The sequence below is a fragment of the Chroicocephalus ridibundus genome, chromosome 7, assembly GCF_963924245.1.
Source record: "Chroicocephalus ridibundus chromosome 7, bChrRid1.1, whole genome shotgun sequence".
In the NCBI taxonomy this organism is placed as follows: Eukaryota; Metazoa; Chordata; class Aves; order Charadriiformes; family Laridae; genus Chroicocephalus; species Chroicocephalus ridibundus.
Window position 1 is genome coordinate 11,230,217 of NC_086290.1, and position 17,608 is coordinate 11,247,824.

The following is a 17,608-nucleotide window of genomic DNA, read 5'->3' on the forward strand; positions in this document are numbered from 1 at the left end:
TATTTATGAAAATGTCATTTGCCTCTGGCTGTGGATAAATTTTGCCAATTAAGTATAATCTTTAAGTATCTGTTTTATAAGTATCTTATAAGCAGGCTGTTACCATAGAATTAATGCCTTAAACTGTGCTCTTTTAAATATATTTAATGTTCAAGAGTAACTGCAAACCAGAATAAATAGCGTTATTAAAAGGTGCATACTGTTTATGCTGTTCATAGTGCTATTTAGTTTCTTTTGCTATAGGAAGCATCTTGTATGTTTTCAAAGTATGTGGACGCTTAGCAATTGCATTCACACTGCAGGTTGGACTGTGACACTTCATACATGACCATAAATATGCCCCTCCTCAATATCTCATAGAAGGTGTACCTCAGCTTTCCCAGAGAGAATATAGATGACTTCCTTTTTGCAAACAGAGCATCTATCTGTAACGCAGCACATCATCACTGTTACCCTTCAAACATAAAGGATAATTACCAGGACTTTAAAAGGAGGTAGCCTTACATACAAAGAATAATCTTTAGAAAGGTAGCATTGTTAAAACACTACTCTGCTAGCTGTAGATCAGGTGTTTCAGGCGTTAGAAAGATGTGAGAGTATCATGCTCTTTATTACATTAGATGATTTTTTGGAAAAGCTTCATTAGCACTATTTTTGTTTTCTTAAAAAAATACTTCTGTCTTAAATATATGATAAACTATTCCGTTTAAATCTTGCATTGACAACACATGGACTAAAGTAAAATAGGTATGAAAAACTGAATGGTTTTACAGATGGAAGTGATTTTAATATACGAACTGATCTCAAAATCACCACAGGTCAGAAGGAAAAAAGACTTTGGGAGATGAATGAAAGGATACATCAAAATGTCACTGTAGAAATTAACTATGCCCTTTTTATTTAAGAGACTTATTATTCCTTTCACTTAAATTTCTGAAAGAATGAAGCCACAAGATAATTCCCTTAGAAAAAGGTTTTCTGTTTCAGCAGTTTGTCATCTTCTAAAATTGAAAAATTGCTTTTCTGTAGTGAGAACCTTACCTGAAACTGGCACTTGGTATCTTAACAGATCAGTGTAAAGCAAGAAATTACCTTTACTGATGCATCTGAACAACAGAAACGAGACAAAAAACAAATACGAGAGCCAGTAGATTTGCAGAAAAAGAAGAAAAGAAAACAGCGTTCACCAGCAAAAGTAAGACATTGATTTGGCAAAACCAAGATTAAAAGAACCTGAAGATTTGGTTGACTATGACTAATTTCATTAGCACTTGAAGTAGTTAGGCTGGAAATTGTTTGTTTGCTCAGTAAAGATGGAGTTCTGAAGTTCACCAGAGACCCAAAACAAAACCTGATATAACAGTGTTTTTCTTTGAACTCTTTTTAGCAACATGAACCCTTGACATATTTTAACATCTGTCTCTCCAGGCAGTTCTTTCTCCAAATATTTTTTTTTTTTTAAAATTATGAGTCAGTAGCTTTGTAGACAATTTATAAATCATTACTCTGTATCTATCTAATAATAGTTGTGCTTTTCTGTGAGCCTGATAATTTTATATGCTTCATGCATAGTAGTGAAAAGTTTTTTAAAAAGAAATCTAAAATGGTAGTTTTGACAATTCTAAAAAGTTTACTAATATATAGAAAATAATTTACCGGTAGGGAATATTCCTGTGGTCATAATCATCTTCATATATGTATTTATTTATATCAAAAGATTCTTACCATAGCTGCTGGTTTGTTACTTCAAAATTTGTTTTGTAGATCCATTCATGAAGAGTATGTATCCCTGTATGTCTGAAAACAATTTTCTTCTATTGAGACGCACTTCAGATAAAACCAGACTCATTTCACCTCATGAGGTAGAAGTGTTATATCTTCTAGTAATTCCCCAAATTAGTATTAATCTTCAGACTTAAAATAGAACATGTACAGGCTGCTCTGATAGGCAAAAATCAGTTATATATGATCACACAGCAGCATTAAAATCAGCCTACTCTGAAATCAACCCAGACTGTGTATACGTTGAAGGAAAACTCACCCTATCACCAGGAAAAACTCCAAGATCTCCTTTTCATTGGCCTTTGAGTGGGACCCCCTCAGTCCTCCCCAAAGCACTGTCAAATTAGGCTGCATCTGTAGTATTCTTGGAAAGTTGAGAAATTGTTTCAGATTGGGTATGGAAGCAAGTTCCAAATGCTGTGCATCAAGATGCTTCTCTCTTGGATAGAAAAAGGAGATGTAGGTTGAGTACCTCCACAGATCACTTCCATGGAAACATGGCAAGGTAGGAGAGGCATGTGTCCCTCTTCCTGCAGACCTGTACTTGCATGCTTCCTTTTTATCTCCCAATCTGTCAGCATTAGTCTTTGGAGATGACAAAAGATTGAAAAAGGATCAGGAGGATCGTTAAACAGGTTCTTTTTCAGTCTTTCTTCCCCTTTTTTCAAGGTTGTCAGAGTAGAAAGGCAGAAAGAAGCTGAAGGACTGACATAGGTGAGAGCCTACTGCAGTTTAATTTAGTATTCCCAGACTAATGGGATTGATTTTCCATCCAAACGGTAGCTGGGACTTTTACAAATGGAAGTCAGTTAACATACTGAAACATTTTAAACTTTATTTTATATTAATATAGTCATCATATATCTAAAAAGTCAATAGCTTCTATGAATCCTGTCTACTTTTCCCTCTTCCATGCACACAAACACATGTGCACACATACACACACTCGCACGCATACACACACATGTGCACGCATACGCTCAAGCTTTTTTTTTTTTGCTTTTATTAGGAAAAATGCACTGACAAAGTTAACTTTCTTTCTTTAAGAAGTGGTACAATGGATGGATGCAGTAGAAGAGCCCAGGCTTAGGATAACTGTGAAATTAAGTGTAATTTCTGCACAATTATTTTAAAATTTCAATATACTATGTGAAAAACATTTCATAACATGTATTTAAATTCATTTTAAATAACCAGTCAGTGTTTCATTAGCTGTATGTTGTTACAGAACAGAGTTTTTATAATTGTCTGTATCTGTGACTTACCGGAGCTGTAACATACCAATCTGACATACGTATGAATGTGCTTGTCCTTCAGAGTGAATGCACAAGAATTTGTTAGCTTGAGACTTTCACTCTTGCTGAGTTTTAATGGAGCAGAATTAAAAATCGTTTAAGTAGATCCCACAGAATTTGCTACTATTGCAGAGATGCTATTTCAGTTATTGACTCTCTTTCTCATCACTGTCATTACCATAAAACCTAAATCAACGTAGCTAATCAAATTGCAGATGTGTTTCCCCAGCAGACTTTTATTTTTTGTTAATAACAAGGGACTAAACTGTTTTATTAAGGTTACTTAAGCTCCTCTTTATAGTTCTGTTTCCAGTTAAGTAAGACTTTTAGAAATGTAATTTGTTTACTGGTTTTCTTATTCTCTTGCCAGAGATAGTAAAGAGCTTGGGGTTGTTACTTTTTTTTTCTTTTTGACAAATTAGAGAAAACCTGTGATGAGGTTTATTGAATAAGGTAGATATGGTGCTATTTTTTTTCATTTAAGTTTTTCAACTTTATATGAAAATAGCGGCTTTGTTTGACATCAAAGCAATCGAGTGCGGCAAGTTGAATTTGTCAAGGAGATGCTCTAATATGTATATTGAGTGAGCAGTATTTTATTGAGTGAAAAACTTGAAAGGGGAGAAGAATGATACTATTTTCTTGGTTGTTTGGCTTTGGGGTTTTGGTTCTTAAAATAGAATTTTGCTTCTGAGACTGTTGGTATTATGTAGGTGTAGATAATTTGTATGACTATCCTGGATAAGTTTTAATGCCTTTTAGCAAACATTTACAGTCGTGATTTGAAAAAAGAATATAACTTTTCGCTTTTGCTTTAAAATGTGATTATCCGTGGTTCAGCGCCCAGAGGTGGTTTGGTTACTTTGCATCCTTTCCAACAGGTGGACAGAGTAAACAGTAGCATATAAAGTGACTCAGCTGTGAATAGGGAAGCTCTAAGCTGATTTTCCATGAGCTGCTTTTGTCTCCGTCCTGTTGAAATATCTCTTAATACACAAGGAGACACAAGTTGGATTGGACTGCAATTGGAAATGTATACTAAAAGCCTAACACGTAGCTTTGTAGAAATTAGCATTGTTTTACCTGAAATATTTACATTTTCTGCATCGAAAAAAATTAATGTTTTTTTTTTTTTGTAGTTAATAAGACATCTTTAGAGGGTAGTGTGAGAACAAATTTTACTCTTTTTAAAATAGATCCTTACAATAAATGAGGATGGATCACTTGGTCTGAAAACCCACAAATCTCATGTTTGTGAGCATTGCAATGCTGCCTTTAGAACCAACTACCATTTACAGAGACATGTCTTCATTCATACAGGTACTGCTTGACTTCAAATTTGTCTTTTCTACTATATAAAGAGTTGTTTACTGATGTTAAAAATGTTTTCAGCTCTATGCGAATTTCAGTTTTAAGACTATAGCTAACTTGGCATCTAAGCTTAGAGATTCCATGCACCAAAGTGTCAAAAGAATACCAGAAAAAAAAAAAAGCAAATCAACATATGTTTAATAAACTGAAGACCTAACTGTTTACAAGGTTTCTTTTCTTTCTTTATCAGAAAGTAATGGGTTGACTTGTAGCCTAAGTGCCAAAATTGACCCCTTTGTAAAATGTGCTCCGGCTGCTTATTTGCCTGATGAGGTATCTCTCTGGTTCGGAGAAGTGAAAAAGGTACTTACTATTATCATAGCTTGCCAGTATCCTGAATGCAGTCTTATGCCAGCATCATGATTGATCTTGTTCATGAGGAAATTACAGCCATTTCAGATCACTCTTCCGTTCTAGTCTTAATGTGACTCTTAGGATCATGGAAAGAATTCTGCAGTTCATATACTTAGTAAGGCTAATGTTTTTTTTGGTATTAGAGTATTTTTGGAATTCGCTCAGATGCTGGTTTTTTAATAGACATTTTAATATTCCTCAAAAAGTAGTTATCAAAACCAACAGTGTGTAGTTATTAACTTATGGATGTGGAATTATATTGTTCAAGGTGAAAAACCATTTCAGTGCAGTCAGTGCGACATGCGTTTCATACAGAAGTACCTGCTACAGAGGCATGAGAAGATTCATACTGGTGAGTATAGTGCCTTGAGTATCTTTACTGGCGTGCTTAAAAACTGTTTCCCCACTCAGGCAAGGTTTTTGGTAATAAGTATGCAGCCTAAAGCCCTGTTGTAGTTTGTTTTAACTTAACAGATGTTATAAAACTTTTAATAAGAAATTAGTTTTGTGCTTTCAACTTGCTCCACATTTTTTTGGCTGTAAAGTGAGTGTAAAGTCTAGTAAGCAAATCGGAAAGTAGTATTCTATAAATAACCCCAGAGTAGCAAATCCTGAAGTTCGTGCATTCATAAAAGCCAAGGTTTGTTAAGCAGTTCTATGTTTTGTTGGACCAAGTTAATTCAGACAACAGGGACTTCCAAATTACATTTCAGTAGATTTATTTATTTATTTATTTATTTTGGAATTTGATGGAAAAGTGCCAGGACTAAAATGGCCAAAATGCCTAACCCCAAAGGTATTAGTATCGGCTTTACTTTTCACTTTTTTTTTTGTTTTTTCTTTTTTGGAAAGGTTTAATTCAGAACTGTTCTAAAAATAAGAGCCTTAGTTTAAAAATATGCCATATAGGTCAAATAAGGCCTGAAGTTTTAAGCCAAAGAGAGTTAAAATTTATACGTGTTTATTTTTTTTCATCTTCTTGCACCGCACAAAACCACATTCTTGAACAGGTTTGGCTTCGTTGGGTTTTTGGCATTTTGGTGCATGGCCTTTCAATCCCTCTTTAAATATTTTGTAATATGGTCCCTTTGGACGAGATGCCAGTTTCTCAGCCTCTTTTTCAGAAAAGCAGAGCTGGTGAATGTGCACAGTGTTTCTTGGCTGGAGCATTTAAATGGATATGAAAGCTACTAACACGCAGTGCAGTGTGTGCATGTGTCAGAGTTGAGAGGGAGAAAAAAAAACCTCCGCAAAATGAATTTTCAGAGCAGTGTACAGGGAGTTACATGCACAAATGCCCTGTTGTTTATGGGATTTTTGTATCCTAGGTTGCCATGAGTCCAGACTAAGTAGGTTTCCTTCAGCCAGTCAGCCACAGAAGAGTCCTCCATTCTTCTGTCCAGTGTCTTTGTTCTGCTCCTTGTCTTTCCTCTGGCTCTGAATTGGTGAACCATGCTGCCTTCACTTTGCGTAGATATTATTCTTGAAAAGAATGCTCATTCACTCTCTTCCATCTATCTGCCCACTCTTCCCCCCACCCCCCCAAAAAAAGGCAAAAATTTAAGTGCAGTCTCCACGTTTTTCAAAATTTTTCTTTTTAAACGAGGATTATTCCCTGTACGTGGCTTTGAAAATGAGAGTCTGGGCAATACAGTTAATTAACACTTGACTGCAAATATTTTATAAATGGATGTAATTATCTTTTTAAATTGAACTTGTAGCTTTAATGAGAATTCTGTGTTGATTCTCATTAATGGCTTTGGAGGGAGGGTGTGGTGGTGGTGGGGTTACAGGGTTTTTTGCCAGCTCTTACATATACTAGTCTTTGTTTAGCAGAGAATAAGCTGCCATTTAACAAATTAACATTATTGATACCTGACTTTTTAGATAACAATGTTTTCCTCCTTTCCTGAGCATCCTGAGGTATAGTTTGGTTGTTTCTCAGAAAATTGAAGATGGTGATTGTGTTTAAATTGTTGAATTATGGGTGTTTTCCTAGGGGACAACTGGTAGCTGGTTAGGAGAAAACATCTAAGACCCAGCTTCCAGGAGTGGAAAAAGCTTTCTTAAAGTCCATTTAGTTAGCGAGTATTTGACTACTGCTTAATTTTTCACTTGGCCCAGTTACAGTGTAGCTAATTGGCATTCTACATACCTGTGTGTGCTTTCACTTCTAGATGACGGTAGTCGCTACTGGCCCTTAGCTCTTCGTGTAGCGTTACTCCGTAGTTCAGGACTGCATAATTGAACCCATCCAGAAATGCTGAATTTTCAGCTTGCTTCGCTCACCAGAAGGGGAGCAGTGGGTCTGTATTTCACTTTCATAGAAGTAAAGGAAAGCTGTCCTTGTGTTATTCATATTCTTCTAAGAAATATTCCTTAAAAAGTCAATATTGGTGTTTTTTTCTTTTTATTTTGCTTTTTTATCTCTCTGAATGACTGCTTTTAGCAGCAGCTTTTGTACAGTCTTCAAAACGCTGATGAAGAACAGGATGTTTCTTACTCTTTTAAAGGTGTTTACCAAATTTTCCAGTTTATTTTATGCCAATTGAAGACAGTGGTAACACTTAGAAGCCCTATTTTATGCCTGTTACAAGCCCTGAACTTACGAGTGCTCCATGTAGTTCCAGCGTGATTTGAATTTGGTTCTCTGAACCACTCCTTCAAATGAAATGTTATGAGGGAGTTAGGAAGCAATCAATGAACAGCCTTATTTTCTGTAAATAATTAAATAGTTGCATCTAAAAGCAGACATTGCATTAATAGAAAATTCGCTTACTAGAAATAGTTGTATGTAGAGGAGGGCAGCGGTGCTAGAACCCTGCTGCTAAATTTGTCACTAATGGTCCAGATAATCACCATTTCGGTTGTAAGAGAAGGAAGACTCACTGGTACACGAATATTTTCATATTTTGAGTTTACTAGGCTCACAAAGATGCTGAATGTTTTTTTTTTTTCCCAAATACTTCTGCTTTCTTTTTTCTTAGAGATGTGTCTATACACCTTACCCACTCATGCATTCGTGTGTCCTAATTCCGTAACCCATCCTACTTACCATGCTAAACACAAAAAATGAGATTACATTTAAAAAAAAATAAATGCAACATTGGGGCTAACAATTCAAGTGCCTTATTATTCAGTCATGCTGCTTTTTTATTGCCTTCTTTGATATTTTAGAATTTGTATTTTGTCTGTTTAGATTTTAAAATGCCTGGGGGTTTATAATTCTTACAGCCTTCATACACATAGTATTCGTACTACACTTTGTAAATAATTCTGTTGTTCAGCTTTAATAGATTTCCAATACAAAACATAGGCTATTTTCATAAATAATGCAGATAATTATTGTATTGTATTTTTAAATTTTGACTTCTTTTTTTTTTTTTTCTCAACTGATTCTTGCCCACTCACCAAGACATTTCAGAAAAATATGTCCTGGATTCTCCCTACATTAGCAAAAGGTTATTAATGATCTCCTCCATTTGCGATAGATCCTGTTTGAAAAGTACAATAAGATTTCAGAAGGCATCTGAAGTTTCAGGCTTCTGCTAGGAAGAAATTATTGTAGGAAGCATATTTTCATATTAATTTTTAATCTTTTTCTAATATTATCTTCCTTATGAAGATTAAAGCAAGAAGTAAGTATAGTATCAGTTTCACAAAGGGTTTCTTATCTTACTTCCAGAGTGTTCTGGATTTCTACTGGAAAATATTATTTTCTGTGCTGGACTGAGTAATTCCAGGGCAGTGTCCCCAAGCTTTCCTTCCTGTTGAGGCATGGCCAGCAGTGCCTCCGTGTGTGCTCTCAAAGTCTCCAAAATTGCTGGTGGTGGTAGTAATCTACAACGAAAAACCTCGGAAGCCCTGTCTGGCCCTACATAAGCTTTGAAAAGGGAATAGATAGCTGGGAGAGTCTGCTGCCAGTAAATAGCCAGCTCCAGTAGACAAACGTTAAGGAACTCTGTGACCATTGACTTGCAGGAGTGGGTGTAAGGCCGAAGGTAAGTGTCTCATGAAGTGTTCTGCATTCGAGCCTCCTTGGGATAGCGGGGTAGCTCCTCAGAGGGCTCTTCAAAGCTAGAAGAGGACTGAGCTCTCTTGCTTCTCTGACTTGGTTTGGCTTCTGTAAGGCTCAGGATAATTTTCATCCCAAACAGCAGCTCCTTTCTCTAAAAAAGTTTAAGATGTGAAAGCAAACTTCCAGGCAACGTAAGGAGAGTAGTTCAAAGGGGAGACTTAACAGAGAGTAGTGGAACAAAGGGAAAGAAAACAGTAAGTAACAAGGAATAAGCAGTTGTCTTTGGGAACAGAAGGGTTCCTGTGTATTAAACTAGGACAACCAGATGTAAACCTCTTGCCTCATCTTCTTTAAAAGCGAAGACAGGGATTGGAATTTGATTCAGAAAGTCTTAACAGGCTTGGTGCAGGTCAAACACCAGAGTAGTGAGGCTGCCTGATGAATAAAGAGAATATGAAGAATGGAACTGTAGTTTGAAAGTTAAGAAATAGGCTAGAGAGGAGAATTTGCTTATAGACAGTACTAGAGAGGATGATACGATAGGCGTTATACTTCATAAAGGGTGCCGAAAAAAGCAAAATGCTATGGTCATTATTAATAAGCAAGAAATGGTAAAAGTTAGTCTCTGTCTAAATGTGAACAAAGAGTTAGGATACTGAGGTTGTGAGCTTGTAGAAGAACTGATGGAAGCTGAGAGATCTTAGGAGATAATTTGGTTTAGGAGAGAATAAATTGGAATAATTTCATCCAAGAAAGGGATTGGCTGAGAAGCCACGTGGAGAGGTAAGAATTAATAGTTGGAAATAGGGCATAGGCTTACAAAGAGAGAGATTGAGAAATTGCTTGGAATTAAGAAGGTTGAAACTCTGGGCGTTAATAATCTGACTGGGAGCAAATTTGTGGATTATACAGATGTTTTCCATTCTATAGATAGTGGCATCTTATTTTAAGGTACTGTATTTCCATTTGTAGAAGGATGTGGCTAAATATCTCGATTCTAAATGGAAAATATGCACCCTAACAACATTTTAAATAATAAAATGTATTAAAATTTTATTAATTAACTGTTAATAATAATTCAATAAAGTTAGTTAATAAAATAATTTTAAAGACTAAATCTACCTCAGGAAAATATAAATGGTCTGCATATTTCTGGAAACAAAAGATAGATGGTTTATATCCCAAAATCAGTGCAGAAGAGTATCCAGAACAAAGAGGATGTTGAGAGACAATCCCTGATCTCTATGTCAGTTCAAAAGATTTCATAGTAAATACTAAGGGGAAAAGTCACGTTGTTCAGGGCAAGTTCTATTAAATAATAGTGAACTTCCGTAAATGCAAACCTAACTTTCCAATGGACTTGGAATTTTTAGGTTTTGTCAGAGAAACCTAGAAAGTAAAACCTGCGGGAAGATGTAAGGCAAAAGTTAAAAGAAATATAGAGTTGCTACGTGTTCTGAAAGGATCATTGCGGGGCTTCTTTGTGAGGAAAAGTAAGGGGAGAACTGCAGATGAATTCAGGGCAGTGAATATTGTCTGAGCAAATCTTCCATGAAAGTAAAAACCAAACCAAACAAACAGCCAAACAGAAAAACTTGTGAGTTTGCCAGCATCAGTTCAGCTACAGAGGTTTCTTGTTTTCAGCTTATTTTTTTAAAGAAAATATTTTTAATTAATTATTTATTTTTTAAAAACTAAAATAAAATAAATAAATGTGGGTTCCAACCAAAATTTCAGGATTTTTTTCAGATTTATTTCAATTCTAAATACAGATAAGGGGGGGGGGGGGAAATATGGAAAATACAGAATAGCCCACAAAAATTTTAAATTAAAAGCTTGGAAATGCATAATTCTCTTCTAGAAGGGATGGGTTTGAGTTAAATGAGTTGGTGAGAGAGTTGAGGTATTTTTATACCATCTTCTGCCCTAAAAAAAATTATGTAGCAGCAGTTTAGGAAGGCTATCTTTGTAGTTCTTCATTTGCTAGGTTTAAGACAGATATCTGCACCTACATCAGAAGGAGGGGGAGTGGATCTAGTTTTAATGGTTTTTAGTGTAAAAGCTTACAATAATTTTGAAGCATCAGGTACTGAGTCCTGGGAAAATAGTGATGTGAGCAAGCCCTATGTTATTTTTCAATAGCAACAGACTTAAGTCCTCTTCTTTATTACTTCTCATAAAGAACGTAGTATTTGACCTGGTAATTGTATGGAAGAACATTGTTTTATTTTTTTTAGATTAATATTGCTACGTGTTTTTTGTCAGGTGAGAAGCCATTTCGTTGTGATGAATGTGGTATGAGGTTTATTCAGAAATATCACATGGAAAGGCACAAAAGAACTCACAGTGGAGAGAAGCCTTACCAGTGTGAATATTGTTTGCAGGTAAGATGACTTAGTGAAATCTTTCTCAAATAAAAAACAAAACACCAGTCAATTTCCAAGTAGTACAGATAGGATTTTCTCCAGGTGCTGTAGTCACATGCATACACGTATAAAGGATGTTTTTTTCTGTTAAGGTGGGTGGTCTTGGTGCACAGGTAGAGCAGTCACAACTCTCTGCGCTTGATTTTATTGATTATATACTGCTGTTTGACACTTCTGACTTAGAAGTCATTAAAGCGGATGAATTGTTAAGTAAATTTGTTAGAATTAAAGGTTTCTTTTCTTTCTGCTAATATATTTATTATTTCTATAATAATAATAATAAAAATCTTTTGCAGTATTTCTCCAGGACTGATCGTGTGCTGAAACATAAACGTATGTGCCATGAGAACCGCGACAAGAAACCGAACAGAAGTGCCACCAAAGTTGGCTTTTTGCCATCGGAGGAAGATTCTGGTTTCTCTACGCCTATGAAAGACAGCTCCTTGCCAAAGAAGAAAAGGCAGAAAACAGAGAAGGCAAAGTCCGGGGATAAGGATAGTACGGATAAATCAGAACAGAAGAAGGACAAAAATGACTATTTGCCTTTGTACTCTTCTAGTACTAAAGTAAAAGATGAGTATATGGTAGCGGAATATGCTGTTGAGATGCCGCATTCTTCGGTCAGTGGGACGCACTTAGAAGAAGCAAATTCTGGAGAAATACACCCACCTAAGCTCGTTCTCAAAAAAGTTAACAGCAAGAGGAGTCTGAAACAGCCACTTGAGCAAAGTCAAACCATTTCACCTTTATCCACGTATGAAGACAACAAGGTTTCCAAGTATGCCTTTGATCTTGTGGATAAGCAAAGTTTACTGGACTCTGAAGGTAATGCTGACATTGATCAAGTTGACACATTACAGGAGGGGCCCAGTAAACCTGTACACAGCAGCACTAATTATGATGATGCAATGCAGTTTTTAAAGAAAAAGAGGTATCTACAAGCAGCTAGTAATAACAGTAGAGAATATGCCTTGAATGTAAGTACCATAGCATCTCAACCTTCAGTAACACAGGCAGCTGTGGCCAGCGTCATTGATGAAACTGCTACAGCCTCAATATTGGACACACAGGCACTGAATGTTGAAATTAAGGGTAACCATGACAAAAATGTCATTCCAGATGAGGTACTGCAAACTCTGTTAGATCATTATTCGCACAAGGCTAATGGACAACATGAGATATCTTTCAGCGTGGCTGACACTGAGGTGACCTCCAGTATATCAATCAATTCTTCTGAAGTATCTGAGGTCACCCAGTCTGAGACAGTTGGCACAAGCTCTCAAGCTTCCTCATCAGATAAAGCTAGTATGTTACAAGAATATTCAAAGTTTTTACAACAAGCTTTGGACAGAACTAGCCAAAATGATGCCTATTTGAACAACCCGAGCCTTAATTTTGTGACTGATAACCAGACTCTTACAACCCAGCCAGCATTTCCTTCCATGGAGAAGGTCTACACGTCTATACCCGTCAATAGCTTTCGATCGGGAATGAACTCTCCATTAAGAACAACTCCAGACAAGTCTCATTTTGGACTAATGGTTACTGATGCGCAGCACCCTTTTCCCTTTTCAGGTGATGAGGCAAATCATTCTTCTTCCTCCTCTACACAGGACTTCTTGGATCAAGTAACTTCTCAGAAGAAAGCAGAGGCACAGCCGGTTCATCAAGCATATCAAATTAGCTCCTTTGAGCAGCCCTTTAGAGCTCAGTACCATGGGGCAAGAGCTGGAATGTCATCTCAGTTTAGCACTGCCAATGGACAGGTGAACCTTCGGGGACCAGGGACAAGTGCTGACTTCCCAGAATTTCCCTTGGTGAATGTAAATGATAGCAGAGCTGGGATGACTTCTTCACCCGATGCCACAACGGGCCAGACTTTTGGCTAAGAAATCTTTGTAAATAATACCGGCACTTTAGAACACATTTGTCAAAAGGGGGTTGCTCTGTATAAGATGGAGTTCTGTACAGCTTTTAAGAGCGCTATGTTAAAACAAAAGTAAGCTGATATTAGCAAGACCAATAACTGCTTTTCTTTTTTTTTTTTTTTGGGTTAGTCACCAGTCATTGCATTGAACTGCCTGATGTTGGTGCCCCTGTCAGAGGCAGTTTATTATTCACTTGTTTGAATCCAGAAAATATTTTACCTTCTATGAAATTTAAAATAAACAAAATCCCCAGGTAAGACTTTCCCCCATGATTGTTTCCTTACTGGTTTCCTTGTATGCTTTGGGAGGACAGTTTATTGTCTGATACTATTCATATTGTCATTTCTAAGCTTGTCAGCATAGTCATTGCTCTTCAGCAGGGAATCAACATGGAATAAACACATAGAATAAACAAGAAGTTTCAAGGTCAAGCAAATATGGCTTTAAAATACGGCATTTTCTAGGAAAATAATATTTCTTCCATCTCTCAAAAGTAATTTTAGACCATGTGCCCTTTGTTTCTGCTTTGCATCACCTTGAGTTGTGTTTGGAGGAAAAAATGAATTCTGATAGACTAACTCTACTATTTAAAAGTCCGATTAATTTAAAATACTTTAAACACTTTTTTAAGCAAAATGCCTAACTGCTGAAGCCTTTACTTCATTTCTGAAGTAATGTGTATTTCTTTGTACAGCTGAATCTAGATGTAACTTTTTAATGAATTTTTCATACGCAGATAACAAGATTTTGAAGTTTTAGTTAAAATACTCCGTAGATGACATTCCCAGTTGCATAATGCTTACACAAAATGTGTATTCCAAGATTTAAAAGCTTAATTGTACCTTACCCTCCATACTCATAATGATTAACGTAGAGCACTTAGTCAACTTGATAGTTTTTGATTTCTCAAAAAATAAAACCATTTTTAGGTTTGCTACGGTTGCATCATTTTCATCTCATCCAGCTCCAGTTAGTCTTTTTTTTGAGTATACATTGAGACTGGGTATTCTGAGCTTCTGTAAAAACTGTTTTAATTCTCTGTCTAGAATTTTGACAATTCGGATCATTAAATTTATTGAAGTATCCCCGAAAGCTGAAGAAGTGGGCATTCAGATTCCCGATCTTTTTAGTGTTTGCTTAATGAAAGTCATTACAATTTTACCAACCAAAACCGCTGAATAATGTTAGTGAACAGGATTTCTTTTTCCAGCCTAGGCAAGTGATCAGAAGTTTTCGTTGCATTTCACAGTATAAATAAACTACAAAGTTTATCCCTGTACCATGAATATGTTTTTTTGAATAGTACTTTGTCTTGAAGTATGCAGTATGGTACGATAAGTAGTTCTGTGTGCATTTTTAAGGTGGTAAGATTTGAGTAGCATAACTATTGTGTAGTTTAAGTTAACAAGTTACAGATTTTTGAACTGTATGTTCATTCTATTGCACCTTCCCCTAAAGGGACACTGTCTGGTAGTTTAAGGCAGTTTAAGCCTAATGTAGGCTGATTAACCAGGGAAAAACACACACACATACACACACACACACGCGTGTGTGTGTGTATATATGATGGATGTATGTATATGTTTTGTGTTGTTGGTTTTTTAAATAGGATTACATACATCTTCTACAGCGCTATTGCTAGCTCTTATCTCTCAGATGAAGCCATCAGCTAGGAGAAAAGACTGCATCTCGAGGAGCTAAAATAGATGCTGTCTTTTAACATAGGACTTGTGCAGGACGTAGAACAGTTCCCGCCTCTTCCCAAAGCAGTAGCAATATTTTTTTTTTAATTTTCATTACTAGGAAGCCGATCCCACTCTGTATCTTTTTCCCTTACGCTATCACTATTACAGCACTAACTTTACTCGGTACAGTTGAGGGAGAAAGTGCATTTGTTATCCGTAGCTTGCTGCTTGCGTTGACAAGAAATAAAATTTATGTCAATTTCTTTCTTACTACTTTTGTATAAGGAAACAGGTTCTGTTCTGATTCATTGACCCTGTGTATAATACAGAAAGATGTTTCAGCGTGGTATGACTTACCAGTAATATTGTCCAAATACTTGGCCTTGAGTTAAGAAGAATGAACATCAAGGGAGAATAGTAAATTCTCTATGGATTATTAATAATTCATGTAAACAGATTTCTTTGAAAGAATGTTTCTAAACTGATTAATGTCTCTCTGTTTTTCTTCCTTTATAGCCGGTTTGGTTTGTTGACTTTGCATTCTAGTTTGCAGAGACATAATACTTAGGGCCCCTATATCCCAGGAAGCCGCCACCTCTTGTAGTGCATGGTTTGTTTTCAGTGTTTCATTTCCATGACATGCTGCCTTGTGCTGCCCAAATAATACTGTGTTGGCACCTTTGGTCTGACGTCCTGTTGTTGCAAGTAGATGGCCATTAATAGTACTATTTGTTAAACACAACAAGCAGCAAACTAAAATAAAAGGGCTAGATTCTTACTGCACTTCTCTGGCCCCATAGGGAGGTAAGAGGAATAAAGCCGCCCTCTCCCAGATGAGATTGACTCAGCTTTATTTTAAAAAGTTGTTGCATTGATACTGTGCGGGGAGAAAGTGATTGAGGAGTGGAAGGGAGTAGCTCTCGGTCCGTGCCATCTTCATACTCGGGAATCACTGCTTGGGTGTGTGAGCGAGCAAGGTATTGCACAGAGGGAAGAAACTTTGCTCTTCCCCGAGGCAAAGTGGGAATCAGATAAGGAACTTTTATTCCTTATGTCTCAGCTTATTCCCTAGCCTCCTGCTGAGGCATCACAGCTGTTCTCTGTGCTTTAGGACAGGTTGTCAAGTCCACGGGGACTATCTTGTAGGGTTCTTCCACGTGTACAATTAAAGCGGTGGTGGGAGTAATTCATCCACTGATGCTTAAAGCTTTCTGCACTGGAGGAGTTAATCAAATATACTACTATGATTTCCTGAGTACGTGCCCTTTTATTCTGGAATAAGTGCATATGTAGTTTTGAGAGGCTTCAGTATGTAAAAAGGTCCTGCTTTTTAATAATTACATTATTTAATAACATTTTCCACTGCTCATGTTTTGCCGCTTTTAATCTGCTGCAGATGCTCGCTCTTCGTTTTGGTCTGGTCATTGTTCGTTTTTGTTAGTTTTCCCTGTATGTTTGGAAAAAGGCGACTTTGGGGTTCTGTTCTGTTCTTGTACGGATACAGTTCAGTCGGTCAGCATGAGGCTGGGGTGAGCATTTCTATTCCACAGAGCTGACAACAGACGTTCTCACTTAAAGGTCACGCAAGCACTGAATGGGGGGTCGGGGGGGGGGGCGGGGTGTGTAAGGTGGAATTTTTGGGGATATCTCCTAGTGATAGAGCAATGATGTTTTTAAAACAGAGGAAATTGATAACATTTTATTACCAAACTATATATATATACACAATATGTGTATATATGTATATAAGCACATATTAATAGGCCATATTTTTGGTCCTAAATTACTTGACAGTGTCCCTTTTAGCATGAATCCTTTGATATGTTTTACCATTAATATAACAGACAATGAAGGAATCAGCTTGTAATGGTATACTAATAGGCATTTACATTTTCTTCATTTGATTTGAGAATGAATTAATCATAAATTACAAGGTTTGGGGAGAAGGATTAACCATGTGTATCGCTGTATGTTGGTTTACGAATAACAAGATAAACAATTGAAATTGGATGATAAAAGAGCTATGTTTATGATCTCGTGTCTCCTAGTGTTGTCTTTAGGAAAATGGTGTTTCAAGAAGAAAATAGGACAAGGAAGTATTCATGTGAAATAACAGTTGTATTATTTTTATATTGTACTTGTCAATTTTTTCGGATGACGGGAGCTTGTTAATTGAGAAGTACAGTAAAATCTTGCTAATTCGCTGACGGCTAATCAGAGCATCCGATAGGTTTTTACCTCCCCGATGGTCTCTTCCCCACCTCTCTGCAATGGTCTAAAACGTACTGTAGCGAGGTCTCATATTAGTGATACTGTACTGCTTCGCCCAAGTATACTGCAGAATCTCTATCAGTATACTGGGAGGGAGAAGAAGTATTGAGCACTAAATTACAGTTGTCAAAATAAATGAACAAAGTACATTTTGTGATGTGACATCCTTGCTTTTATTGCCTGCTTCACTATTTTCGAAATTGTCATTTGTAAAGGGTTTCTAAGGCATTGCTGCGAATTATTGGGGTTCTACTGTAACTTTTGGAGTTTATTCTAAAGTATTCATGTTCTCCTATGGAAGCTTTCCACCTGGACAGATACCTTATATTCCATGCTTGTTCAGAATATTTTTATAGTATTTGTATCATATGTAGTAACTATTTGAAATGAACCAGAATATTTGGATGACACTCTGAATTTTGCAGCATTGGATTACTTTCTGTATGTATATTTGCTAACTAAATTTTCTTGGCTTTGA

The 17,608-nt window shown here is 36.5% G+C and overlaps 1 protein-coding gene across 4 annotated transcripts in view; it reads left to right on the forward strand.

Annotated features, from left to right (window-relative positions):
* The window catches only part of ZNF148 (zinc finger protein 148), a 39,813-nt gene extending 22,205 nt beyond the window's left edge, over positions 1–17,608 (forward strand). For 2 of the 4 annotated variants that reach the window (XM_063341316.1, XM_063341317.1), the window contains exons 3-7: positions 1,070–1,195; positions 4,274–4,397; positions 5,071–5,154; positions 11,086–11,204; positions 11,543–17,608. In XM_063341316.1, the coding sequence (XP_063197386.1) occupies positions 1,070–1,195; positions 4,274–4,397; positions 5,071–5,154; positions 11,086–11,204; positions 11,543–13,135 (2,046 nt within the window). In that variant the 3' untranslated portion in view covers positions 13,136–17,608. Of the gene's footprint in view, positions 1–1,069; positions 1,196–4,273; positions 4,398–5,070; positions 5,155–8,783; positions 8,804–11,085; positions 11,205–11,542 lie in introns of all 4 variants that reach the window. The other 2 variants (XR_010071975.1, XM_063341318.1) reach the window with 2 other exon arrangements.